Source organism: Marmota flaviventris, chromosome 11, assembly GCF_047511675.1.
Source record: "Marmota flaviventris isolate mMarFla1 chromosome 11, mMarFla1.hap1, whole genome shotgun sequence".
Taxonomy (NCBI): domain Eukaryota; kingdom Metazoa; phylum Chordata; class Mammalia; order Rodentia; family Sciuridae; genus Marmota; species Marmota flaviventris.
The window spans coordinates 230747-246612 of NC_092508.1; the positions used below are offsets into that span (position 1 = coordinate 230747).

The 15866-nt window shown below is 57.4% G+C and overlaps 1 protein-coding gene across 4 annotated transcripts; it reads right to left on the minus strand.

Annotated features, from left to right (window-relative positions):
- Nucleotides 1-1182: 1182 nt before the first annotated feature.
- On the minus strand, nucleotides 1183-15006 carry Neu4 (neuraminidase 4). Of its 4 annotated transcripts, none has more exons than XM_071619438.1 (6): nucleotides 14970-15006; nucleotides 7184-7755; nucleotides 6231-7078; nucleotides 4846-5047; nucleotides 4454-4709; nucleotides 1183-2898 (listed from the first exon to the last, which is right to left on the minus strand). In XM_071619438.1, exons 3-6 carry the CDS (start codon nucleotides 6467-6469, stop codon nucleotides 1913-1915), a joined length of 1683 nt encoding a protein of 560 aa, XP_071475539.1. In that variant the 5' UTR covers nucleotides 6470-7078; nucleotides 7184-7755; nucleotides 14970-15006; the 3' UTR covers nucleotides 1183-1912. The 4 variants fall into 4 exon arrangements, with proteins under 4 accessions (XP_071475539.1, XP_071475538.1, XP_071475540.1 ...); XM_071619437.1 differs by lacking the exon at nucleotides 14970-15006 and adding an exon at nucleotides 8208-8466; XM_071619439.1 differs by lacking the exon at nucleotides 14970-15006 and having other exon boundaries at nucleotides 7184-7318; nucleotides 7628-7821.
- Between the last annotated feature and the right edge of the window lie 860 nt (nucleotides 15007-15866).

Here is a 15866-nt window from a genome sequence, read left to right on the forward strand (position 1 = left end):
GTTGGGACTCACCCTGACCCAGGCAGCCTTCCTGGATTTCATCAGGAAGGTTATGGAGGCCAAAGACCCTATATCCAAAGAGGGTCACCATCGGAGGACCCGGCTGGACACGCATGGGGGGGACGCAGCTGGCCCCGGTGAGTGAAGAGGAGGGGCTATAAGTACTCCAGCCATGTGGCCCCAGGACCTCAGAGAAACCTGCTCTTCTCTGACTCAGACACGGAAGCTGAGGGTCCAAATGCGTCCCCAGGAGGGTGCTGAGATCCCTGCCCCCAAGATGGCAGCGTGAGCAGGTAGGGCCTTCGGGAGGGATCAGCGCCCACGAAGGAGCCTCAGAGAGTCCCACTCTTCACCAGAAGCCAGAAATCAGGCCCTCGTGACCCCAGAACCCTGAGGAAACAGCTGTCTGCGGGGTTCTGCTACAGGACCTGGTGACCCAGGAAACACGTCACCACAGGCCTGAGCAGCCAGGGGCCTCCTCTCCTCCTCCTGCCCCTGACTGAAGCCCAGTGGTGACCCCCACAGCAGCTCCCTGCCAGCAGCACAGAGCCCCAGAATGAAGAGGTCCTCTGCTCCCTCGGGGACCCTCTGTACAGCCCAAGGCGGCCATGCAACCTCAGGAGGAGCTCAGACCAGAAACACCCAAGGAGCTGGTCACAGGACAGGGACTCGTGAAGAAATGACATAAGGGCGTGTGAGACCTACGGCTGGCCACGAGTGCCCAGCAAGCCAGAGGTCAGGGAGGCACACAGAAGACCACGCACAGCCCAGGAGAGGCTCCTCGGGGCACTTCCAGTCCTTCTTGAGAGCTGTCTACATCTTCCATCTTTTCTGCAACATGCCTATAGATAGATAGATGACTGATGGATGATAGATGATTGGCAGCTAGATGACAGGTGATTGATCGGTAAATAGATGACAGATGACAGACAAGAGAGTTATGTGTCTTCTAGATATAATTAGCCGGGCGTGGTGGAACATGCCTGTAACCCCAGTGGCTCCAGGACTGAGGAGGGTGTCGGGATCAGAGCTAGTCTCAGCAATTCATCAAGGTCCCAGGAACTCAGTGAGATCCTGACTCAAATTGAAAAATACAAAAAAGGGCTGAGGATGTGTCTCGGTGGTCAAGCACCACTGTGTTCAATCCCCAGTCCCCCCCAAAACAGAAAGAAATAGATACAATTTTATCATTAGAAAGTAGGACTTTAAAAGCAGCCCCCATGCAACCAGAGCCCTCTCCGGGGCACAGGGCATACTGGTTGGTCCCAGGAGACGCGCCCTCCTCTGGGCAGGGGCAGCCAAGCAGGATGGAGCCCAGTTGCGTCTGCAGACAGAATTCAGAGACAGGAAGAGCTTACCCATCAACACATCCCAGAATGGCGGGGTCAGCACCAAGTGGACAGCAGACAGAAGAGGCACAAGGCCTCTTCTCCTCCTGACCTCCTTTCTGCCGGCCACCCCCGAGCATTTGGGAGCAGCGTGGTTAGGGCAGGGAGGTCTGAGGCAGGGGGTTGGGGAAGGGGCTAGATAGAGCACAGCGCCCTTCCCAGGGCTCGGACATGGGAACGTGCACCACACACCACTCAGCCCTTTATCGCTGGTTCTCACTCCAGAGAGCAGCAAGCTGTCTGCTGAACAGGAGGAAGGAAAATCTGGGCAGACGAGACCCTGGCTCTTGAGGCTCACTGTCCAGCTCCAGAGCTGCAGTGGCCACCTGGTCAGCCTTGGGAAGAGGCCTTCTCCCACCCCACCCACATGCAAACCTCTCCACCTCCACTGGCAGGGTCCTCCACACTCACCCTCCACAGCCAGGGCAGAAGCCGGGTGCAGAGCTCTGTCCATCCTGTGGTCACCCCAGCCTTCCTCTCTGTGTCCTCCACCCCCCCCCCAGGGTGCCCAGCCAGAGGGCCCATCAAGAGGGCCTGCAGTGCCCCCGAGGTTTGTCCCCAGAGGGGGGTGGCTCAAGGCCTACCGGCACGTTTTCCAGGATCTCGGGCAGAGAGAACATGCAGAAGGAGATTTCCTCATAGGAGACCCTGGCCCCGCTCTCAAACAGACAGGCAAAGGCTGGGGTCGCCCCAGGCACAGGCCCTAGGAAGGCCAGGTCAGAGTAGCCACTGGGGCCCTCATAGATCACCCAGGGCTTTGTCCAGCTGTGGGGGTCCAGGGGGGACCGGCTCAGGTAAATGCCCATGTGGAGCCGGGCCCTGCGCCCTGCAGGGTGGGAATACAGCAGCCATGTGGGGCTTCGAGGTGGGGCAGCAGAGGGCCCGGGGAGCATTGGGATCCCGGCCCCCCGGTCCTCACCAAGCCCAGGTTCAGGGCCAGGCTCCACTGGACCACTCCCCCAGGGCTGTGGGAGGCAGAAGGGCTGAGAAGACACCAAGCCCCCATTAGGGTCTTCAGCACCCTCCCCAGAGGGCTCCAGGACCCCAGGACAGAGGGGGGGAGGGGGAGGGGGACTCCTGGTGCCCGGCGACTGCCCCTCATCCTGAGGCCTTCCGGGGGGTGGGGCAGGGAATCCCACGATGCTGCCCTGACAGCCCCGGGAAGTCTCGGCCAGGGTGGGCACAAGCTCCCCGGGCAGGAAGGATGTGCCCTCATTGGGGCTGAGTGCCTGCACACGGCTGCCCAGGGGGCTCCGGGCATTGCAGTAGAGGAAGCCTCCGTCCACTGGGGCAAACTGGCATTCGCCAGAGCGCAGGTTGGACACCAGGCCCCCACAGTGCCAGGTGCGGCCATGGTCATCACTGTAGAAGGCGAAGGCGTGGGGGCTGGTCCAGCAGATCTTGCCAAAGCACTCCCGACGGTCCACTCGGTAGGTGTAAGCAGGAACCAGCAGGCGGCCTGAGCGCAGCTGGACCCCGTGGCCTGGCCCCACTGCAAAGGTGGCCCAGCCTGCACAAAGGAAGGCAGAGGTGAGAGGGGACCTGGGTGCCCTAGAGGGGGTGGCAGTGGGCAGTGCCCATGAGGGGGCAGGAAGAAGTTTGGTCAGTGCCTCAGGTCAGGCTGACAGGCCAGGTTTTCTCCCCTGGTGCCGGGGTTCTGACCAGGGCTTGCTACGAGGCAAGGGCTGGACACCTGGGCCAGACCCGGCCCTGAGTCAGGCTCAGCCAGCCGCCAGCCCCAAGTCCAGTTGGTGGCCTCCAGTGGTGCTAGGCAGGCACAGGCACTGCAGAGAGCCGCTGGGCAGGTCTGGGGTGTGAGGGCCTCCAAGAGGCCTTAGGAGCAGCTCTGCCCACTGTCCATCTCCCTCCGCATGGAGTCCAAGGTCAGTGCCTACCAGCAGAGGTCAGGGTGGCCATGAAGATTGGTGGGCAGCCAATCTTCATGTAGGGAGGGGGTAGCAGTCTCAGAGGGAAGGCCTGGGGATCAGAGTCCAAAGGCCAGGTCCCCTAGGCTGAATGAGGAGGGAGAAAGAAGAGAAAGCCACGGAGAGTAGGAGGCCATGGGTGTGGGAGGCCATGGGGGCGGGAGGCCATGGGGGTGGGAGGTCATGGGGGCGGGAGGCCATGGGGGTGGGAGGTCATGGGGGGTAAGAGGCCATGGGAGTGGGAGGTCATGGGTGTGCGAGGCCATAGGGGTGGGAGGTCATGGGGGTGGGAGGTCATGGGGGCGGGAGGCCATGGGGGTGGGAGGTCATGGGGGCGGGAGGCCATGGGGGTGGGAGGTCATGGGGGCAGGAGGTCATGGGGGGTAGAGGCCATGGGGGTGGGAGGCCATGGGGGTAGGAGGCCATGGGGGTGGGAGGTCATGGGGGGTAAGAGGCCATGGGGGTGGGAGGTCATGGGGGTGGGAGGCCATGGGGGCGGGAGGTCATGGGGGCGGGAGGTCATGGGGGTGGGAGGTCATGGGGGGTAGAGGCCATGGGGGTGGGAGGTCATGGGTGTGCGAGGCCATAGGGGTGGGAGGCCATGGGGGTGGGAGGTCATGGGGGTGGGAGGCCATGGGGATGGGAGGTCATGGGGGGCGGGAGGTCATGGGGGGCGGGAGGCCATGGGGGTGGGAGGTCATGGGGGTGGGAGGCCATGGGGGTGGGAGGTCATGGGGGTGGGAGGCCATGGAGGTGGGAGGCCATAGGGGTGGGAGGTCATGGGGGTGGGAGGTCATGGGGGTGGGAGGCCATGGGGATGGGAGGTCATGGGGGGCGGGAGGCCATGGGGGTGGGAGGCCATGGGGGTGGGAGGCCATGGGTTTGGAAGCCAGATCTCAGCCTCAGCAGACAGTCAAGGCCAGGGAGAGGACAGTGCCTTAGGTCCACTGGAGGCACCGGGCCTGCCCACCGGCTGTGGGGTGCAGGACTAATCCCGTCTGCCTGGGAATGAGGCTTTCCTGGGGGCCAGGCAGTCCTGAGAGCGGGATTGAAGCCTGTCTCAGCAGGCGGCTGGCAGGGCCAGCAGGAGGTCCCAGGTGGCCTGTGGGGAAGGGGAGCCACCCTCCCTGGCCAGCCTACCCTGCACCACGGCCCCGATGGCCTCCTCAGTGAGGTCCCGAGCGCTGCCCCAGGTGAGGCCAGCGTCACAGCTGGTCACACAGCAGAGGCGGGCCGCGTTCCTGCCAGTGGCGATCTGCACAGCCTCGGGGGTGTGGCCCAGCACGGCGATGAAGAAGAGGAAGACGGTGCCTGAGGCCGTGTCCAGTACTGGGCAGGGGTTCATGGAGCGGTGCCCCTCCAGGACGGCTGTCCCCAGCACACGCAGAGTACCCCACTGCCAGAGGAGGAGTGTGACTGGCCAGGATGCCCAAGGCCTGGGCCCAGGACAGGGGGCGCTCAGGAACTGGGCCTCAGCCTCCCCATCCAGGCTGCCTGCGTCAGGACCCCACACTTCTGTGCTGACCACTCACCTGCACGGAGCCCCCAGCCAGCGTGCCCCTCCTCAGCACCAGGCGGTGGCCATGAGAGTCGCTGGGGCTGAGTCGCTGCTCCGCAAAGGCCAACAGCGTGGGACCAGGGGGCACCAGGAGCAGCGCGGGCACCCTGTAGGTCAGGCCCGTCCTCTCCCGCTGGAAAAGCACCGTCCGCCCTGGGATGTGTGGGGCCCCCATGCTCTGCAGGTCAGAGTGGCCGCAGGTCAGGACGGTCCCAGGGAGCCCAGCCCTGCCGGCCGTCTGCCTGGATTGCCTGGCCAAGCAGCTGGTCAGCCCGAGCTGTGGCAGCAAGAACATCTGTGTCCACAAATGGACTGAGCAACAGGGAAGACAGACAGCAGGACAGCTCACGGGCTCCCACACGGTGCCCAGGGCAGCGCTCAGAGCGTCCCCACAGAGGAGGGGCTAAACTCAAGGCCCCAAGGGACCCACAAACGGCCGGGCTGCCTGAGCAGGGTGGGGGTGGGGTGCACAGCAGAGGCCCCCTCCAGTGCAAGGTGCCCCACACCACAGGACCCTCCCACGGGACAGCAGGGCAGGCCAGAGGACCCTCAGGGCCCAGAGACATGGCGACCCCCATCCACCGGGAGGCCTGGACTGTGGACGCAGCTCTGGGCTGCAGATCTCCAGGGCAAGAGGAACCGGGATCACCCCCACTGGGTCCTCATCAGTTCCTCCCTGTGAGAGCCTCTCTCCCACCCTGAGCGGGCGCACATGGTGGGGGCAGGGATGGAGGAAGGTCCTCCTGTGGCCTCCTGATCCCACTGCCCCCTTCAGTGGTCAGAGCCCTGCTGTGGGCAGCTCACCTGGCTTATCCAGACCCCCATCCCAGGAATCCCTCGCACATCTGTGGGGCCCTGGCCTGAGGGGACCTGGAGGACTCTTCACAGGAGCCCGAAGCCCCAGGAGGGGGGCCTCCAGAGAGCAGCCTCCCAGGGCAGCCTTGGGTGGACCTTCCCAGGGGTCTCTGTCTGATTTGCACAGAGACAGACCGGGGCAGTGAGGGTGTACAGCCAGCTGGGGTGGTGGGGAGGAGATGCAGGCATGGGGCCAGCAGGCCAGGCCACAAGCCAGACACATCCCAGACCAGGACACAGAGGTGGGCAGCCTAGAGCACTTGGGGACGAGATCAGGATTCTAGTCACACACCTGACAGAACCAAACCCCTGCTGCAAAGGGATGCCCCCGCATGCTCATGGGGACCCACATGGTGGAGCCCTAGAAGGGTGACACTCACGGCAAGCAAGAGCAGACACCGGAGGGCCTGCTGGCCCCTCCAGCTCCACCTGACGTCCTCTGCCTCCGCCTGCCTCCAGGAAGGCCCTCGGGGAGGACCACACGCAGCCCCCGGCTCTGCTCACCCCACAGCAGCTCTGGCGCCTCTGAGGCCGCTTCCTGTCTCCTGGAAGCCCCTGGGCCCTTCACTCAAAGGGTGATTGTGCCCACGCCAGCAGCAGGTGCAAGTGCCACGTGGCTCCCCAGGCCACATGGGCACAAGAGGGACATTCTGTCCACACTTGGCAGGTGCCCCACAGCCTGGGCCCACCCGGGCTGGTGTCAGCACAAGCTCAGCCTCAGCCAGGAGGAGCCGGAGGTGCATGCCTCAGGGAGCAGACGGAGGGAAACAGGCTTCAGATGGGACAGGCCACCACACAGCACACTCCCCGGCCCAGGCCAGGCTCTGAAAGGTCTCCGCATGTCCCCTAGTCTGAGAGGAGGAACAGGGCTCCCAGCACTAGCCGCCTACTCACATGGCCAGCTCAGCAGGTTTGGGGTTGACCAGGACGGCTGTCCCAACACCCCCTGCCCGAGGCGGAGCCAAGGAGGGGAAGCCGAGGCCCTGGAGGTGACGGGACCCCCAAGACAAACTCGTCTTCTGGCACCTGGACCCCTGAGCCCCTGCAGAGGTTGTAGGGGTCATTCTGTGGCTCAGCAGGGGATGGCCAGACCTCTGGCCACAGCCTGCTCTGTGTGGGCTCCAACCTGGAGTTCTGAGACCAGGCTGAACCCATGGGCCAGTGGACCTGAACTGAACCCCCTGGGGCCGTGAGCTGGGATAAACCTTTCCTCCTGTGGGCAGATTTTCTCAAGCACTTCCTCACAGTGACAAAGTTGACCAGCAAGGTGACAAAGAGCAGCCCCATAAGACAGAGAGAGTGAGCCCTCTGCCTCAGTCAGAACCTCGGCCTCAGCAGGACGTCCCTTGTGTCTGTCCAACACAAGAAAAACAGCTTTGTCTGCCATACGAACCAGGGAAAAAAAAGAAGAAAACATGAATAATATTTTAAAGACCATTTCTAGACACATTCTCTACCTGTGCTGCTCAGTCAAGCCATCCACTCTGGCAAACGAAAGAGATGGCTGTGCCATCAAACTCCAGGTGCTTCTGGGGTGGTTATTCCCGCGTTCCTTGCTAAAATGCAAACAGCTGACGCAGCTCCCGAACCCCCTTAAGATGGAAGGGGGATGGGACGGGGAAGAGGGTTTTTAAAAACCAAGCTGCTGTGGGGCTGCTTTACCCCAACCCTGGTCCGTAGCCTCTGTAAGACCAGCTCTCGGAATGAAGTCCCAGGGTCCGCCGTGCCTCCAGGTGGCCTTAACCAGACCTACTGTCAGACTGGGACTTGGATTCAGCTGTCTTTATAAAAGCTGGTGAGCTTCTAGCACTCTGTTTTTTGTCTCATGACCAGAATTCTAAAATGAAAACGGTGAGATCTCTGTGCACACATGTGCACGTATGTTATGCAGGTGGACCTACCGCAGCTGTCCTCAGGTCCAGTCCCTGAGGGAGTTCTGGGTCAGCTCACCGACGGCAGGTGTGTGTTCACATAGATGAAAACCGCTTAGTCACCCAAATGCCTCCGAGTGCTCGCGATGTGAGTCAATCTGTGGTGAACAAGTCGGTTTTACATTTACTAGTAAAGTAAAAATGAAGATGTCTTTAGAATTGTTAGCCTTCATTTTTGCCTGGGTTTGCTGCCAGGCCGGGTCATCTCCATCTTGGCTAGATGTTGAAGACCATGAAAATGTGAGTCTGACTTAAGAGTAAATAAGCAGAAGGGGCCCTTCCTGAGCTTCCAGCCCAGCAGTTAGTCTGTGAGGTAGGGTATTTATGAACCAGGAAATAATTGGAAATTAAGCCTCTGCCTGCCTAAGATCTCAGTTTCCATAAGTGATCTGGGTATGTAAAAGCTTATATTACTTTATAAAAGCTTTATTGTTAAAAATAGACATCTGAGGTGAATGGAGATGTTGGAAGTGGTGCCAGAGCAGTCACAAAGCTCATGCCTGGCTACAGGATGTACAGTGGACCTCACTGCCCGCAGCGCCCCGCATACCCTAGGCCCTGATGCTCTACAGAAAAGACAACGTGTGCGCTTGGGTCCGCTGAGATCCCCGTCACATCAAGAAGCAAACTTGTTCTAGAAGAAGCACATGTTTCAAAAACTTCTAAGATGTGTTTTTATAAGCTGATGATATGTGGCAGGTAACTGAGAACATCTCTCCCCCTGGGACTTCACTAGAAATCAAGGTTACTAAAAGCTAAAAATTTAAATTAATATCTATTATTCTACATACAAAGAATACATGAAGAAAATGTGTTTTTGATGAGAAAAACTATAAAGACTATAGAAAATCATTTTTATTCATAAAAAAGACTGATTTGCCTAATTTCAGAAACTTTTAATGGATTGCCTCAAAAATGCAAATTTAAGGAAGGAATAAAAGAAGTCGGGCCAGAGGATCACAAGTTCAAGCCACCCTCAGCAAAAGGGAGGCACCAAGCAACTCAGTGAGGCTCTGTCTCCAAGTAAAACACAAAATAGGGCTGGGATGGGGTTCAGTGGCGGAGTGCCCCCGAGTTCAATCCCTGGTACCAAAACCAAAAGCACAGGAAGGCTTTTCTCAAGGTGTCTTCTGCTCTTGGTAAAGTCTTGTTTGTTCGTTCTGGGGGTAAAGTTTTCAAGAGACTCTTATTGAATTCTGTGACCTGTGTTGAGTCTTCAGCCGTCTCTGCCTCTGCAGCTCTTCTGCCGTGTTCCCAGGTGACAGTGGCTCAGCTCTCTGTTCAGGTCCTGTAAGCGCCTGCTCCATCAGAGACAGGGAGACGCGGCTCCCAGGTCAGCCTGGAAGCATCTGCTCTAAGGACCTGCAGAGCTCAGCGCTCTGTTCCGGAACTCTCATGGTGGCTGTGAACTGTCCTGGGTGTCCTCTGTAAAACACTGTCTCAGGCCCTGCAAGGCCCCCAGGAGCGCTCCCTCCTCCAGTGGGGTGCACACAGCCTCAGACACTCTCCCAGGGTCTGTCTCGTTAGACCTGGGCCCTGGTCAGGACTGACCTGTGAGTTGCCAGGCGGCCTCTGCAGGGAGCCCCATAGGGGTCTTCTGTACTCTTGGTGACTAGTCTGTGTTGGGTGAAGACGATTTCCTGGGTCTTGTGCTCTTGACTGGGGTTCTTATTACTGAGGAAAATTAAAAGGTGAAGTGTTTGGGGTTCGTGCCTTTTTGTTAAGTCTTTTAATCACTTTACAACTCAGGAAGTGACCCTCTGTGACTCTGGCCGACTGTCCCTGCTCTCAGCTCACAGGGTTTCAGACTTTCTGGCATTGTTGGGGACATTCTCTGAGCCAAGCTCTGCATGGTGTGCTTTGGCTTTGGAGATTTTGGAGGTGGCCTTGGATATCCCGCAGGTGCATCTCCTCTCTTGTGGAGATGATGAACTCATTAGGCTGATTTGATGACTCGGAGAAACACTATCGAAAAATATAGTGACGCTGAACCCTAATGTCCTGTGATGGCCTTCTGACAGTTAGTCACAACTGTCACCCTAAAAGGCTGCGTGCAGTGGGAACACCTGGGCCTCTTTCTCACCTGCCAAACCATCAGCAGAATTTTAAATCTGTACTTTTACAAGTACACATTCACCCACAGATTTAATTTTTCTCAAAAAAAGCTTCAATCAGGTTCATGAAGAAGGCCACTCTTGAATACAGATTATTCTTGCTCTTAAGATCAGCGGAATGAATAGAGATCACCACAGTGCCATTGAAGAAAGGGGTGACCAAGCAGGAAGGCTGACTCATGCCCCCATGTTGGAGGGCCTGGCTGGCGCCCTGGGTCCTCATCCAGACCCCTGAGCGGTCAAGGACCTGGCTGGCACCCTGGGCCCTGGACCCATCCCCTGTGCAGTCGAGGGCCTGATTGGCACCCTGGGCCCAGGTCCTGTCCTCTGTGCGGTCAAGGGCCTGACTGGCACCCTGGGCCCTCCATCTAATCCCCTGCACCCAAAGTAATAAGAAACAGCAACAAGTACTCTTCGCGGGATTCTGAATTCACCAGTAGAACTTTCTGTCTTCATCTAAAAGGCTGAGTTTTGCTTGAGTTTCCCCTAGTCTGAGGGAGCTTCTCCTTCAAGTGATCTACAGTCAGCACAATTTGGACGTGGGCTTTTCTGAATGTAGGTTGTTGTGGTTCAGATGTGAGGCGTCCCCAAAGCCCAGGCGTGAGGCGGGGTGAGGAGGTTCAGAGGTGCAGAGACTGGGTCAGGAGGGCCTTACCTAAGCAGTGCACTACTCCCTGACAGGGATTAGCTGGGTGGTGACCACAGGCAGGTGGGGTCTGGCTGGGGGGAGGTGGGTCCTGGAGGTGTGCCTTCGGGTGTATATTTTGTCCCTGGTCAGTGGAGCTCTCTCTCTCTCTCTCTCTGCTTCCTGGCTGCCAAGTGTTGATAACTGCCTTCCTCCCCCACACCCTCCACCACGACATGCTGCCTCACTTGGACCCAGAGCAATGGAGTCAGCGTCTGTGGATGGTTCTCACAGAACATTCAGGACACTTTTCCTTTCCTTGTACTACGGTGAACACTCACAATTCTCTATCACAAGCCACACGCATTTTCAAGTAGTAATAAACACCCCCATGTTTCCCTCCAAAAGAGACATTACCAGTTTACATCCCCACCAACCTCGAAGGCAGAAACAAAGATGTGAGCTGATGCTGGACTTCACTTCTCCGGCGTGCGGCTGGGAGCAAGATGGCTGTGTGGTGCCAGGCCTTGGGCCACCAGCCCTGCATGTTCAGGCCAGCACTGACTCCTCCCCAGTTCACACGCGGCCCATGGGAGCGGAGCACAGTCCCTTTTTCTGTGGGAGCTGGTGGGTGCTGCCTGAGGCCCAGGAAGTCCTTGATGTGCCACATGGTATGCATCTGGAATGTCCACTGAAGGCTTGTGTGTGGGCAGGCAGCAGTGTCCAGAGCTGGGCTCTAGGGCACCAATTGGCTCAGAAGTGGGATGCATAGCTGAATGGACTACGGGGGGGTGGGGCCCAGGGGGAGGGGATGGGTCATCTGGGCATGACCTGAAGGGATCACCTAGGTGACAGCTTTGACCTGACACTCTCCCTGCCACCTGGACCAAAACCTCTGAAACCCTGAGCCAAAATAAGCCTTCCCCTGTTTTCTGCAGTACTTTGTCACAGTAATGAGCGGCTAACGCGAAGCTGGAACCCCGAGTCCCTCCTCGGCTTGGGGGACTCTGCCATCCGTGGTTTCACGGCTTCCCATCTGCGCCTCTCCTCGTCTTCGGACCCCTGTTCTCTGCACGTCGGCTCGTCCTGAATCCGCATCCCCTTCTCCACTTTCCCCCAGAACCTGCACCTGTGACTTCCTCTGCACTGAACACGGCCAACCTGGACTCAGCCAATGTCTCTGCTCTTCACAGCCTCTGCTCAGGTTTGGAAGCCATATTCTCCTAGTTCCAAGTCTGTCGCAACATCTCTGATCTCACTGAGAATGCACTCTGAAACACGAGCCCAAGTAGACTTTTCCTCCTGCACTGTCCTTGCCGGCCTTCGGTCCCAGCAGAGAGCCAGCTGACTGAAGACAGGTGCGGCATCTACTGTGTTTCTCCTTATTAGATTCCTGCAGAATTAACAAATTATCCGTGTATATATTTTACTTTTTATGACGTGATTATTTGTACAAGTTCAGTGAAGACCCATCCTCTTTGTTATAGGATAAGAAGCCTGCTTCGAGGGGCTTGGTCTTCCAGGGAGTGGACGAGGGCCGGAGCCTTGGGCCTTGTGCTGCAGGTGAGATCCGTGGCCCCGGACTTGGCCTCCAGCCTTAGGAGCTTTCTTATTTTGTTTTGTTTTGATTTTTGCACCAGGGATTGAACCCAGGTGCACTTAACCCCTGACCCACATCCCCAGCCTTTTCCATTTTTCATTTTGAGACAGGTCACGCTAAGTTGCTGAGGCTGGCCTTGAACTTGCAATCCTCCTGCCTTAGGCTCCGAGTCACTGGGGTGACAGGCTAGTGCTACTGTGCTGGCACCCCAGGAAGCCTCTGCTCCATGACCACTACCTGGCAGATCACAGTTCTCGCTGAACTTATGTAAATCATCAAGTAAAACCAAACTTGTTTTGCAAACCAACTGATTTTTCTGTGGTGATCATCTTTGATAGAAATTGGTATGAACATGGAGAGAAATTAAGTTTCTAAAGAAAACTGTGGTGCACTTGTGATCAGAGTGTGGCTCTGTTCATGGCTTTTCAGGTTTTTTGTTTGGGGATTTGGGAGTTTTTTGTTTGTTTGTTTGTTTGTTGAATCTACCCGTAGACTGGTCTACAAATTCCTCCTGGGTCCCCCCACCCAGTTTTCTTCCATGGAATATCTAAGAACAGGGTCTGCTCTTTCCTAACGTCCCAGCCACTGAAGTTGCCCAGCTTGAGGTGAGGGTCGAGGGACAAGCCTCATTCCCCAGACCCCACCAACTGCCCAATGCTGTACCAGAGACATTTCAAACCATCCACAAGATGGGGAATCAACTTAGACTCCACATCAGACTGAGATTCTTGCCCCTTTAACATTCCTCAAGAGGCACATTTTAAAAGCACAATCCCCAATGCAGAAAGGTTCAGAGGTGGGGCTTTTAGGCAGTGATTAGATTTTGAGAGCTGTAACACTGGTGGATTAATTCACTTGATGGATTAACAATTTCATTGGATGACTGGGTGCTAACTGTAGGCAGGTAGGGTGTGGCTAAGGGCATAGGTCACTGGGGCATGACCTGGAGACTATATCCTGTCCCTGGCTTCTCTCTCTCTCTCTGTCTCTCTCTCCCTCCCTCCCCCCCACTCCTTCCTGACTTCCATGAGCCAACAGCTCTCCTCTGCCATCCCCTTGTGCCATGAGTTCTGCTTTACCTCGGGCCAGAGCAATGGACTAAACCTCTGAAACTGTGAGCCCCAAATAAATTTTCCTCCTCTAAGTTGCTCTTGTTGGGCATTCTGACTAACACACCCCTCTCATTTTCTTCTTGCCCAGGCCTGCCTCTTCACAGGCAATGCAGTAGTTAACCCCTCGTGGTCCACGGCTACTGGGGGCAGCATGGCGGGCCGGACCCAAGAAGTCCTTATGTCCACTGAGTGGGTGTTGTTGGCAACATCTCCACTGCAAGCCTGTTCAGAGGACACTGGTGGTCCTTTCCCATGACACTGTTCAGCTCAACCCAACCACGGGCTATCGAATGATAAAACCACTCTCAATTATTTATTGTTAAGTAAAAAAAAAAAATGCCTGTGTTGCTGCTGCTACTAAGTGTTCACCTGGATAAATCCCTCTGGGTACATTGAGACCCAATGATAAAATAAGACAAAGATCTAGTGGCTTGATTCAGAACCAGCGGGTCCTTGGCATACCTGAGGGAAAGAATTTCAGCAAGAGCCAGACCAAGGCGTGGATAGGGGCTTATGTAGGCAGTAGATCCACACTCAGGGGAGCACATGGCCATCTCAAGAGTGAGCAGCCCCATGTGGGCTGGGATCCAAAACGTAGAGACCGGCTGTACTTAGGAGCTGGGCTGGAGGTACAGGGTGCAGCTGCACAATCCCCGACTTTCCCTGCAGTTGTGCACGTGTCCCTCCTTTTACAAGAGGAGTGTGATTTCTGCCTCTCAGTGGCTCCTGGATGGTTCCTTCACAACTCAATGTCTCTCTCTCTCTCTTTATCCTAAATCCTTGCCTATGTTACAGGTGCCACCTCGATCTCCTTGGTCCTGGGCCCATAAAGCCAGGTCCCAGGTATTATGCAAACCAGATCTGGCCTCCTCTTGGGTCTTGTATTGTCCTCCTTAAACCCTACACCTGTGGCCTGCCAGACTTCTACAGAAGCACGACTCACAAAATGACTTCAGTGCTCGAGGTGAGGGGCACTGCCTACAGAACAGAAGACGCACACTGGGCAACAGGCTCCCAGCAGATGTGGCCTAAGGACCTCTCCCCCCACGCTCCTGGCCACAGACGTGGCTCGGCAGATCTTGACACCGACCCATGGTCGCCAGGTGCCCCCCCCCCAGGTGGGACTAGCCCAGACCCAGAACTGATACAGGCCCCTCCCGCACCAAGGGACAATCACAAGCTGACTACAAGTCAGATGACCAGAGACGTTTCCAGACGGTCTCCATCACAAGAGGGAAATGCAAAAACGGCAGGATTGGAACACCATGGCTCCAGCCTACCCTGACAGAAGTGTATCCAGGAGGCTGGAAGGAGTGTGGGCTTGGCCTGTAGGGAGCTGTCAAAACACAGTAGCAGCCCTCCCCGGAACTACAGCTTTTTAATTTGGAGATTTCACATAAAAACCTGTATTTGCAGGGCTGGGGCTGGGGCTCAGCAGTACCGCACTTGCCTGGCACGTGTGAGGCACTGGGTTCGAATATCAGCACACATGTAAATAAATAAAAAATAAAGGTCTATCAACAACTAAAAAAATAAAAAAACCCTGAATTTCCAGCTTCTCTTGAGAATGCAGGTCTGCCTCTGGGACTCCCTGGGGGCCAGCCCACAGCCCTGCCCCTGGCTCCCCAGCTGCCACCCATCGCCCCACAGGCCAGGTCTGTGCCAGCTCTTGGTGGAAGGGCTCTGAAGACAGCTCACTGTCCTCCAGAAACACATCCCTCCCGGCCCCAGCCCTACAGCCACACGGCAGCTCAGACCCGAGGCTGAGAGGGCCCAGGAGTGGACCGCTGCTCCACCTCGGCCAGGCGCGCCCAGACACAGCCCTGCTCTGCTGCCTCTGTTACCGAGGTCCAGGTCAAACCTCTGTTATTCCTGCACAGGCATTCTTCACCCCCGGCTGGCATTGTGGTACCGCTGTGGCGGGTCCAGGAACGCGTCCAGACTTCGGAGTCCTTGGAAGGCGGCAGGTAGTCCTGGTGGTGGGTGAAGGAGGCCTCCATCTGCGCCTCGGGGTTTCTCAGGATGGAGAAGTAGAAGGTGTTGTTGGGCATGACTTTCTGCACCTGTTCCCAGAAGGAAGAACCCATCGGGTGCTGGGTGAGGGCTGAACCTACTCACAGAGACCCCAACCTCCTGCCTGCAGGTGCCGTGAGGCCTGTGGCTTGTCGTCGGTGGACTCCCCCCAGAGCCCAGACCCAGTGCCAGCCCCACATGGCTCACTGGTGCTGTGCATCAGACCAGGCCACCTTGCCTTCTGCCAGCCATTCTCCCCGGAACACCCAGAGAAACCCTGAAAGGCTACACCCTTCCCCATTCAACTCCTCCCCGCCCCTTAGGGTCTTTCTGAAAGCAGCTCAGGAATCCCCTGGGAGGAGTTCATCTCAGCTGAGACCTCAGGACCTGGAGGAGGATCCATGGAGCCCACCCTCACCAAAGGCAGCTGCAGAGGTCGGAGGTGGAAGACGGGCTTGCTCCGGGAGCAGGGGGCAGAGAGAAGGAGAGGGCTGCCCTCTGGTACAGGGCAGGCAGGCTAGTCTCCTTCCAAGGGCAATTAACTGTGGCCCAGCGGCCCAGCCCCTCAGCCGAGGCCCTTCTCTGTCCTCCGGGCTGCGTCTGCCCAAGCCCCAGTCCACACCTCAAGCCCAACCTCCAGCCTGCACCACCCACACCTCGGGCAGGTTGATGTCCAAGTGCGGGGAGGATCAGGCTCATCCTGGTGGGCGCTCTCCACGTAGTGTGCCAAGAAGCGCCAGGGAGA